The following is a 12,203-nucleotide window of genomic DNA, read 5'->3' on the forward strand; positions in this document are numbered from 1 at the left end:
GCCAGCCGGGCCCCCCCAGGTGCTCACGGCATTTGTGTCCCCTGATCTGGCCTGGGGAGGCAGGCAGGAAAAATTACACTGGGGTGGGACTGTTCTGCGTGTTCGGGAGTGGTGGTGCTGACTCGCTTTTGCTTGCCGCCTTGCTTTTCCTGCCGCCTTGCTTTTCCTGCCCCTGGAGAGGAGATGCTGTTGGGAGATGGAGAGAACCGGGGTCGGGAGGCGGAACCGGCAGGGTAGGGCGGTGCGGGGCGAGCGAGGGCGGTGGCTGCCGGCTCCCAGCTCTCGCCTTCCGCTGGGGGCTGGGGCCGCTCCCGCCGAGGAGACGGAGCCCCCGCAGCCGGCGAGCAGCTCTGTCACCCATTCCCGTGCAGCGAGCGGCGCGACCGCCCCAACTCCCGGGAGGAGAGACACTCCCCGTCGCCGCCTCCTCTTCCTTTTCCTCCTCCCTCTCCTCCTCCTCCTCCTCCCCGCCGCAAACCCCAAATAAAAGGGGAGGGGGGCGGCAGGATGCGCCGCTCGGCGGGGAGGTCGGCGCCGCCGCCGGCCGCCTGATGCTGCCGCAATTCGCCATTGCCGGGCACGGCTTGGAGCCGAGCGGAGGGAGGAGAGGGGCAGAGGCGGGGGGCCAGGGGGCAGAGGAGCAGCAGCCCCCCCTGCCCGGCCGCCCCTGCGGGCCGCGGCCGCCGTCCCCCCAGATGCCCGGCCGCCGCCGGCGGGGGGGCCCGGGGGCCCGCTCCTGCCTCCTCTGGCTCTTTGTGTTGCTGAAGGTAAGTCCTGAGGGAGGGTTGTGGGTCCCCCATTCCCGTGGGCACCGAGCCCCTCCACTTCGCCTTTGTGCGCCTTCGCGGCGTGTCGGTGGTACCGCGGCTTCCTGGCAAGGGCAGGTGGCTCTGCCCGCTCCGCCTGTCCCGCGGGCCGGCGGAGTCAGGGGCTCAGCCCCGGCTGTCCCCGCTTTGTGCTCCCTCGGGTAGCCGCGCAGGATCTGCATGTGGGTTTGGTGAGGAGGTGGGAAGGCTGTGCCCGGTCCGCCGTGCCCCGCGCCCCGGAGCGAGATGCGCCCGCGCTCCCCTATACCCATCGAAAGTGCCATCATCCCGGGGGAGCTGCGCGACGCTTCTTGCCATCCTCTGCCTCCTCCAAAGTTACCCGGTTCTCAGCGGGGGTGCCGAGAGACGGGCGATGTGGCGTTTTGGGGGTGTGTTGCCCCGCGGGGCCGGGCCGGGCCGTGGGGGTGGCACCGCGCTGTCCTTCAGCACCGCCGGCCCCGGCCGCCGCCCGGCTGCGGCGCTGGCTCCGGGAAACGCACCCCGGCGCGACGTGTTCCCCCGTTAAATGTTTCTTATCTTTCATGCATCCCCCCGCCAAGAGGACCGCTATGAAAATGTAGCTAACAAAGAGGCGGGTGGTGTATCGTGTCCGTTTTATCGTTGCAGAATTTAACGTTGTTTCCTGATGAGTGCCGTGCTATGTTCAGGCGTAGCCTATCTTCTTGGCAGTTTAATTTTTTAAAGTTCTGCTTAATACTGCAAGCTTGGTTTCAAATGACATTTTTTTATCTTTATGCTTTTACTCCTTTAATGGTTTCTCAAACATATCTAATATGCCTCATGTAACTTCCAAAAGAAAATGTATGTACCGTCTAGGGAAATACCACTGACTATAAAATGTCATTGCCCTGAAGTAGAGTGTTCAGCACTACTAAAAACTTTGTTGTATATTTGTCAGTTACAGTTAAGGAGAACTACACAACTAAGGACCTGACCTCTCAGAGTCTTATAAATGTAAATGTTCTGTGGAAAGCAACAGGACTCCCTGTGTGAATAAGAGTTTTCAGGATCATGTCCTAGAACAGCAGTGGTGTCACTTCTAAAACTGACATGGCATTGACAGAACTATTTAAAGGGAAGCTTTCACAGCATCTGTTCACATATAGTAGTCAACTGTCAGCTGTCTTATTTTCATAACTGCTGAAACATACATTTATGCAAGATAACATTAATATATGGACAAAATTTTATTCCTCAGAATTTAATTACTTTTTAATTATTATTTTTAAGAGAGTAAGACTGTGGACATTATAGCTCAACAGAAAACTGAAGGACTGCAGTTAATTTCTGTAGCAGTTTGTTCTCTAATATAGAACTGCACACAGTTTTAAGTAGCTGTGTTACCCCACAGTCTGAGTCCTGGCTTTTTCAAAAATCAAGGTTATTTTTGAGGGAGAGATTTTGCATGTGTGGTGGTTTTTTTTGTTCGTTTGGGTTTTTTTACTAGCACTACTATGACAAAAATTACTGTGAGAAAGCAAGATGGGAAATAGGTAGTTTAAATTTGTAAAATACTATACTTGTAAAATGTATCTCAAGAAATTTGGTAAAGGTTTGAAGGTAGTCAAGGCCTTAGTTTTTCCCCTCCCCTCCCTTCCCCTCCCCTCCCCTCCCCTCCCCTCCCCTCCCCTCCCCTCCCCTCCCCTGCCCTCCCCTCCCCTCCCCTCCCCTCCCCTCCCCTCCCCTGCCCTCCCCTCCCCTCCCTTCCCCTCTCCCCTCCCCTCCCCTCCCCTCCCTTCCCCTCTCCCCTCCCCTCCCCTCCCCTCCCTTCCCCCCTCCCCTCCCCTCCCCTCCCCTGCCCTCCCCTCCCCTCCCTTCCCCTCTCCCCTCCCCTCCCCTCCCCTCCCTTCCCCTCTCCCCTCCCCTCCCCTCCCCTCCCTTCCCCCCTCCCCTCCCCTCCCCTCCCCTCCCCTCCCCTCCCCTCCCCTCCCCTTCCCTCCCTTCCCCTCCCCTCCCCTCCCCTCCCCTCTCCTCTCCTCTCCTCTCCTCTCCTCTCCTCTCCTCTCCTCTCCTCTCCTCTCCTCTCCTCTCCTCTCCTCTCCTCTCCTCTCCTCTCCTCTCCTCTCCTCTCCTCTCCTCTCCTCTCCTCTCGCTTTGGTGAAAAACCTCCAACTATTCTACTGTAGGAATCTCTTATTTAATATATTGCCATATTGCTATTTTGCAATGGGCCTGTGTTCACTGAATGACTGGAAGGCATAGTCCTTAGCAGCTTGCTTTGTAATTGTCTCATTTTGGTGCGGCAAAGGCATGGCTAATCACACCTGAAAGGAAAAACTGTACTTCAGCTAAACAGAGTTAAAAGTGGATGTATTCCCTGATTCCAGTGACTGATGTTATCTGCCCTGTATTTTCTAATTGCAATCCAGCAACCTTCCCTTAGTCATGAGCTTTGACCAGTTGAAGTTCTACACTGGATTATGTGACTGATATGTCAGATATCACATGCTGTTACTAGATTGCACGTGGGTGATTTTAATGTTTCCTTGCTGTATTATTTGTGTGGGACAAGGTAGGGTGTAACTCTGTTACACCTCCAAGAGGGTCTGATCAATGCTCTCAGTAGGAAAACAATGAGAAAATTGGTTGTCACAGCAGTTCCATGTATGGACTAAATAAGTGGGGTGACAATCCTCAGGAAAATCGTCTACAAATAAAAAAATGCCATCTCTTATTTCCATGAGATTGAAGTCTTTGTGTATTAGTCTTACATATGAAATTCAGGCTCTGCATATCAAACGGCAACACTATCTTCTCTCGCAGCAAGGACAACTTTTTATGTTGGTGGAGTCTGGTGTCTTAGTGAAGTTGAAATTCAGGTTTACATGGATCAAGGCATCCAAAGAGATCTAAGCACTATAAGACCTTACTCAGCACAACCTTACCCAACAAAGGATATGTGCTTCTATTGGTGTAATTTTCAATCATATCTGCACCTGAAGTTAATAGTCTGAAGCAAAAACCATAGTGTCAAGACGCTGCCTCTTTCTGTGTAAGAAAGTTTTGCAAGCTGATTCACAGCTGGGAGCCCAAATGATTCCCACTGTTTCCTCCTGGCTGGAAAAGAAATGGATACCTGATGTGAATTTTGGTACAGAGTCCTTTTAGCATCTGTTCTCTCTCTGGAAGATGATGGATCAAGCTCTTGCTGACAAAATGAGCTTGTTTTGTTTTTTCCTCATGAACATGTCCTACTAGTATCAAAATAAATAAAAAAACCCACCTCCAACAACAATCTATCTTACCAATTCTTTATTGTTTTCAAAACTAATGTAATATTTCCTTATGATGGGACAGAGTCAGAAGAGCTACTGAAGCACAACAGTCTGAATTTTTCTGCCTAGTACTGGCCTGAGACTATCCAGGCTGTATGGGAGAGAAAAGCATCCTCCCAGCAAAAAAAAAACATACACTTTTCTTTTTAAAAGAACTTTATTAGAAATCCTTAACCCAAAACTTCTACAAGTCACATTCTCTTTCATGTCATGATTTTCGTGTATTATTTCTAGACTAGAGTGATTTTAGAGGGCAAAGCTAGTGGAAAGGATACTCTGGTGCCAACTCATTTACAGAACTGTAACAGGCACTTGCAAAAGCCTCCCTGCCAGTGGAATAAGACTCATCTATTATTCTTTGGAAAATTCCTGATTTTATTGTGGTGAAATAACAGTGGTCCACCAGGATAAGATCTTTCATCCCTGCAGGAGTTATGAGCCCCAGACTCGAATTGCACAAGGTCAATAAGGCAATTTCTAGGTTTTATCACCTTAGTCAGAAGCTGCATTCAGGGGTGATGCTTTATTCAGGTTAAGACCAAGACTATGCTGCATAAAGGCTTACCTGTGGCAATCCCATGGCAATTTGTTAAAGGGCTCATAGACAGTGTGGTAACTGATTTTGAGGAGCTCACTTATCTCTGCATTTTTGATGTCACCACACAGAGCAATCCAGCCAGATCATGAAATGACCTTACAGAGCTTCAGAATAAATGTTAAATTGAACAAAGTCTTGTTTAAATCCATCCTGAGACTTATTTTACTAGACAGACTCATCTCTGGAGAAGAGATATTTTTTTCTTTTACTTTGGCATAGGAGTCAGAAAAAAAAAATGCTTTGGAAACAGGTCTTTTTGTTGAACAACTTAAAAAGTTTATAGTTAACTTTTGTTTTACCTGTTCATTAAAATTATTTACCTTTTCCACTGGAGGAGTAGGTATCACTTTCATCATCCAGAGCACTTGTATATGATTTTATTCATGCACCAAAATGTAATTACTTGTAATGTAGAGAAAAAATCAAATTTTGATAAACATTAAAAATGTTTTAAAAGTGAAAATCTTTACACAGAGTTTAGTATATAGTATTCTGCTAAGAAAATGAAGAAAATTACTTATTAAATATGTTCTGCACACAAAAGCTACTATTTTTTTTTTAATTACACTTCTATTAATGTATAGTTGAAAAGAGAAAAATCTTTATGAAAAAAATGTGGTAACACATACTAATTGCCACACGCACAATGTGTAATAGATGAATAGAGAATGGGAGATACTTGAAACAGAAAGGTTACCTTGTTTTTCATAAAACTGTGTAATCTTGAATGAATATAGCCAGTGAAGGGAGCGAGTCCTAAGGAAGAAGTCTGCTGTCTTTACAGTAAGCCAAACACAATGCATTTCATTTCTGGAACTCCTTTGCTCTTATTCTAGGAAACTACAGTGGCTTTTAAATGAAGGAGTTCCAGAAACAATATGATATGCATCACGTCTGGCTCACCATAAAGACAGCACATTGTACCAGAGCAAAAGTAGTATGTGCTGTGCTTAAATTGCTGTGATTATCTTTGCATTTTCTGTTATGTGTGTGTATTCAGAGAAGAAATGCTTTACAGTAAGAATCGGTGATGAGAAAGTTGGTGACACAGCTGATAGTAACAGGGAAGAGAGCTAGCAGGAGATATGTTTTTAAAGGAATTAGTACACTCAGTATGCTGGTCTTGAGGTGGCAGCATGGACATGAGAAGATAATATGTAGGATAGGTTCTGTGAATGCATAGGAAACATAATGTTGGGGATGGAAAAATTCGAGTGTGGCATTCAAGCACAGGGACTGAGCACTTCAGAGGAGCTGAATGGAGACAACAGAAGACAACAGCTCTATGCTATTCTATGTCAGTTAGAGACTTAACATGAGATAACTGTTTGGCAGATCTTTACCTCTTAATTATTTTTTAAGTACTCTGGGAAAAACAGGTAATGTTGCTTGTCAATCTAGCAGTTGTGATTTTGAAATGACTGGGTCTCAGCACACTTTAGGTGGTTAAGACATGTGTCTGTAGCTTTGTCATGTGCTATAAACCTGCAGTTCCCCAGTTCAGTTGTGTCAGCTTTTGCCTAAACAATGCCAAGGCCAAATCCTTGGAGTGAGAGAGGCAGGACCCAGTCTCTAAGTTGTCAAGTAGATCAGAAACTCCTTCAGTTTTAAGAGCATTCAGTCACCTCCTTCTGGCCTAGATACACCCCTAGAATCAATCAAGAAGAAGCTGTTCTTTTGGGCTCAGAGGAGTCCCTAGAGCAGACTACAGACTGTCTCAGTTGTCTTGTTACCTTGGTGTAATCAGCTGTTTGGCAGATGCCTGTTACCTGCACTCCAGCTTATCAGGATCATTTCCTTGTTGTTCATATGGAAGTCATTTTAACATGGAGAATCTTCACTCCTCATTGACCTATGAAATGAGAAGGAAGGATCTGGTTCCCATTCCACTTATGAACAGCAGAGAAATTTTAAACTAGAGTAGAAAGCAAACAAACAAACAAAACAAAGCAAAAAAAAAAAAAAGCCCAGCACCATATTAAAATGTGGTGAAGAACAGTAGAGAAAATTGGTGGATAAAAATTCACAGAAAGAATGCTAATTAATGTTTTCCCAAAGTACTGGAGGGCAGATTTAAGGGAAATAATGAACTTTTTCTAACAGCAATGAAATTAATTCATTTATTATTTGCTTAGCACTGCTGTGCCTAGCTTTGTTCTGTATGCAAAATATCTGCAGACCCTGCCTGAAGTCTAAAAGATAGACACATCAAAATAAGGATGCTCTAGATATCTGAGAAATTATTATCATATATGCCAGTTGCTGGTATTCTCTAAGTGGCAGTATACCTTCCAAGCAGAAATAAGTCACAACTGCTTCCCCCAGGAGCTGAGCAGAGCATTTTGTTGTTGTTGTTGCTTGCTTCTTCTGTTTTTATTCAGTATTGATTTCCTTGGGATGTTGCTCATCAGAGTTTCTGGACATTTAAAACATCAAAAATAATTAATAATCAATGTGACTTTAATCCCTTCAAAGAGAACCCATCAACCTACAAAATATGCTCTAGCTCACAATAGTTTCATGAAAGTAACTGTAAGCAGGGCAAGAGATAAAAGAGAGAAACGTCACTCAGATATTTTCTTCTTGTTTAAAGAGAACTTGTATTCAAAATGGACAACATAGCTAATATTTTATTGCAGTCTGCTTAGTGTAAATTAAGAGGTTTGTGTTTTTTTAATAATTTTGTTCCTCTAACTTGGCTGTTCTTGCCTAGTTAAGATTATGATGTCACAAAATCAATATCACAGGGTCCTATACTGTAATCCCTTTTCAGGCAAGTCCATTAAATCAATGCCTCTCCTTATGTGATTCATGGCTGTAGAACTGAGCCCTCTAATTTCACTATGTGAAGGAATAAGCAGATGGTATGGGATTTTACATACTTAACTAGCACTTATTAAATACAACAAGGAAAATTTTGATATTGTCTGAAAGATAAATGAATGCATAGTGAATACTTAAGTGTATTTCAGAATGATCTCTGGCATAAAATTACTTCTCAGTGGGTTACAACATAATGTGTTAACCCAAAAATTCTTTTTTATTTTTAAATCTTTTGAAACTAACTCAAGACTCCACAAGCTCCAAAGCCCAATCAAGTTTCCTCAGCAGTGTTGTGGGAAAGCATGAAAACTACTGACTGGTGACACCATATGATGTCACCAGCATTTAACTGAAATTAAGGCACTCCATGAATATGGGTCATGATTTTGTGATCTTACCTATTGTTTATGTGCAACATCAACCTCTGTTAGCTGGAACCAGAACTGCCAGGTTGCCTCTAATTCTTAGGATGCTAGGAGCTATCAAAGAGTCTACTGTACTTCTGGGAACCAGTCCAAAGTCCAAATGAAGTCAATGGAAGTTTATGTTGCTTTAAATGGGCTTTGAATCAAGGTGTAGTGGGAAGACCTGTGGTCTCAGCTGGGTGATGCTGTGAAGTTTGACTTGCAGCACAGAACTAACCGTGATGTATCACTGATCTTGGGCTCGCTGCAGTGTCAATAGCAAAAACTGGATGCCACGGGTTGTTTTTGATTTTTGGAATTTGAGGGTCTGGTAGCTTAAAGAGACTTTGAATCAGGTAAATCTTGAGCAGTTTTCTTGTTTAGGGAGTAGCTGTATTGGCAAGGATTGGTGTGTTGTAATCCAGCGCTGGAGCCAGTGTAGCAGAAGCACACTTGAATTCTGCTCTTACAAGAGGACCTTCTTTGCAGGAAACCTAAGTTATGTAACTAGCACTAAGCAAAAAATAGGGTGGTTTTCTCCAGCCAGAATAATCAGTCTCCTCTTTCTCTTCCTCTGCATATTTCAGAGACTGTTTGAATGAGAGTTCAGATTGATGTACATTTCAACCTATAGCTACTTTTACTGGCATTGCAGCATTAACACAGGTACCTGGCTGGATGGAAACCGAATTCCGTGTCAATACCAGATACACATTCATATATGGATCTGAACACTACAGCTGGTCCCTATCTCTTTAATAGGCTAGCTGAGTCAAAAGCGATATCAAAACCCAATGACAATCTGGAGCCTTTGAATTTCAGAACATAAACTCTTATCCTGCTCTGCCCAGGTGTGATGTGAACACAACCACTATTTCCTAGACTTTCACTTGCATGCTTCCAGTTAACTACGGAACTTTCATATCTGATCACACAAATGGAAATACCAGTTCAAAATGCTTATCTAAAATGCAGAAAGGAAACAGAATTTGAAAAGTCATTTAAGATAGGTGTCTGGAAAATAATTTTCCTCTAAAGGGCAAATGCATGGCCAAATTAAGAACTGGCAATGAGTCCAAGTTATGTATTGAGCAGCAGAGCTTCTCTTGCTTAGAGGAACTCATGGTGGGGTCAAATAATCTGCATTCTTATTATGAATAAGAGAAAACTGGAGGTGTTGTTAGATGCACACACAGGGCCAGTGTGGAGATTAACTGAGCTCTGTTTGTTTTTCTTTGGACATAGTTGATTTAAAACTTGAGAACTAAAAGGGGGTGAATGGTCAAAAGAAGTTAACAGTGCTTTACGACAATTTAAATAGGATCTGTATCCGTATCAGCCACATATTTTAAGTATTCTTAAATATTCTGTCATTAATGATCTGAACTTTGCACGACCCTTCTGCAAAGTAACATGCCAGAGAGCAGTTGGCTGTGACAGATGTCATATTCGATGCTGGGACAAAAGGGATTTTATGCAGTGATATAAGAGTCCAGCTATCAGATACCAATTTTTCCTGGTAGGCATTACTACACCAGGTGATGGATAGTAGAAAGTCAGGATATCAGTAAGTGTCCAGGTGGAGGAAAGAAATTCTGTCTGTTATATGGTGCTTGAATATTGGCTTGGAATAGATCAAGAATACCTTCTCTGTGGCCTCACCAGGAGGACTAGCATGACTGAAATGGTTACAAGTGACATTATTTCATGCACAATTAAAATATTTTTGTGAACATTATGAGGTTAGGAGATAAAATGGAAAACAGAAGCATTTTGGAACATGTCAAAGCACAGGCTTCGTCTGTTCTAGTTATGTACACAGTTATTTCTGTATCCATTTTCTTTCTGTAGCTAACCTCTAATGAAGATACGGCCTGTTTGGGGACAGGATTTTAGTAATGGTATCTTGTAATGGTTCAATAGAATCAACTGTTCATTGTCAATATGTACTGTGGGGGAAACTGATCTACTGATCAGGGTATTTTTATCTTTATCTGAAAGATTTTGCTTCTTTTATTTTTTCCAGAGGTAGGGATTTGTTGTCCTTATGTGTGTTGGTTCTATGATTAAAGCATATGAGAGGTAGTGGATATCTAAATTAACATTAGTTTTAACTGGAAGAATCAATCTTGCCATTGAAATGCTTAGAGTAATATAATATGGTTTTCTAAGCTGGTAGTTTACCATCTCTGCATTTGTCTGCTATCCTGTAAGGTATATGGGTCTCATATGATGCTTAGAAAGAAAGGTTCAGGTTTTCCTCATGCTTATTCCCAGTGCAATAACTTTTTGAGTTGAGGTTCAACAACACAACACAACTGCGTTTGCAGCAAGCTATCCTGTCTAGAGTGAGGAAAGCCAAGAGCTGCCGCATCGGACTGCCTGCACATGCAGTAGTAAGGCTGCAAGTTGAAAGCAAAGAGTGATTCTCTTCAAAAACAGGGAGGCAAAAGTCACAAATATGTTATAAGCTGGATGTGGTCTGGTTGGATATCACTAGACAGCTTTATGTTTTGCTGCCCGCTTTTTGGACTATTGTAGGTGTCCTCTCATTAATCTTTCTAGCTGGCCTTAGGCTGACAGTAATGCTGATATTCCTTCCTCCACTGCATAACTGGTAGGGTGTGCAGGACATGCTGCCCAACTGGGACATGGGGAAAGGGAAGAGAAAGAGACTGCAATGGGCCAGTTGAGAAAGCAGGCAATTCAGAATTGTCCCCTGGTTGTCAACAAAATGGCAAATGCTGTAGTATAGATTGGGAACTCTGTACATCTCTGAGGATACAGGGATATGTGTAACTGTTTATGAGTCATAGAGTAATTTAGGCTTGAAGGGGTGCCTGGAGAACATCTGGTCTGAGCCTCAGATCAAAGCAGGGCCAAGTAAATTGGGGGCTCAGGGCCATGTCTGGTTGGGTTTTGAGTATCTGTGAGAATGGAGATTACACTGCCTATCTGGACAACCTCTTAGGCTCCTGCAAAAAAGAAATGACAGTCAATTAAACCTTTTTTAAAATCATGAATTGGGACTCAAAAGAGCATGAAATTGTCTTATTACCCTGACTGTTTTTCTTTTTCTTAAATTAATTTTAAAAAATAATTTTAGGCTATTTTTCTTTGTAGAATTTAAAACTCTGTGTTACAATCACAAGCTTTTTGCTGAAGTCTGCTGGTTTTCTTTCATTCACCAGCTCCTTGGAGCTCAAGCTTTAAATATAACATCAAGATTAAAATTCTTTGAGCTGCCATTGTTACAATGTACCTTAATTATCACTTAAACTTTCTGCAGAGTCAGGCAGGTATCTGCCATCGTTGCACATTCATTTCCCAGGTTCACATTTCTCAAGAAGGCTTTTTGATTGAGGATTTTTTTTCTCCTTTTTCCTCTTCTGACTTCTGGGAGGAGAAGCCTGTTTTCATATATTTTACAAGCTTAGGTCTTAGGCATACAGGAAACCATTAAAGCTTCACCACAGGGGTACTTATGAGCAATGTGAATTAAAATCTGTTGGGGCAGGGCTGGCCTCTGTCCTTGACTGGTTTAGTGCTGGAGCAGAGGAATCAGTTGTCACTGCATCGAGCTAGAGAAACTTGTAAAAATCAAGGTGGAAAAATACATATCTCAAGGGAATACGTGGAATCCTTTTTGGGAATTTCCCTTACGCTTTTTGTATTGATAATTAAACCACTGCTCCTAAAATCAATAGGGGACTTGATACACTTAATGAGCTCCAAAGGAACAGTTACTTTCGGCAGTGATTACAGTTTCTGCTACCTGACTCCACATGGTAGTAGCATTTTATTACTGATGATTTATAATGTCAGAGGGGAGGATAAGTTCAGTGTTTTGTTAGTTTTTTTCACAGATTTTTGCCTTGAAATTATGTTACTTCATACTTTCAGATGTTACTATGTTGTGGTTCAACCTCACAGACAGCTAAATACCACACACTCACCCCTACCTCATCAGTGGGATAGGAGAGAGAACTGGAAAAAACAGATAAACCTCATGAGTTAAGATAAAGACAGTTTAATAGGTTAGAAAGGAAAATAATAACAATAATAGAATATCTGAAACGAGTGATGCACAATGCAATTGCTCATCACCTGGTGACTGATGCTCAGACTGCCCTTGAGCAGTGGTTTCTCCAGCCAGCATCCCCCAAAATACAGGATATTTTAAAAAGATGGACCCAATTTGAAATAACTGTATTTTGAAATTGGGCCCATCTTTTTGAAACACCCTGTATACACTGAGAATGACATCATGCAGTGT

The 12,203-nt window shown here is 43.1% G+C and overlaps 1 protein-coding gene across 1 annotated transcript in view; it reads left to right on the top strand.

Moving 5' to 3' along the window:
* Window positions 1-289: 289 nt before the first annotated feature.
* Window positions 290-12,203, top strand: part of PTPRO (protein tyrosine phosphatase receptor type O) — a 153,881-nt gene continuing 141,967 nt past the window's right edge. Inside the window, 3 exon segments of the mRNA XM_065847637.2 lie at window positions 290-665; window positions 667-712; window positions 715-767. Of these exon segments, the coding sequence (XP_065703709.1) occupies window positions 552-665; window positions 667-712; window positions 715-767 (213 nt within the window). The 5' untranslated portion in view covers window positions 290-551.

Source organism: Patagioenas fasciata, chromosome 1 (assembly GCF_037038585.1).
Source record: "Patagioenas fasciata isolate bPatFas1 chromosome 1, bPatFas1.hap1, whole genome shotgun sequence".
Lineage (NCBI taxonomy): Eukaryota > Metazoa > Chordata > Aves > Columbiformes > Columbidae > Patagioenas > Patagioenas fasciata.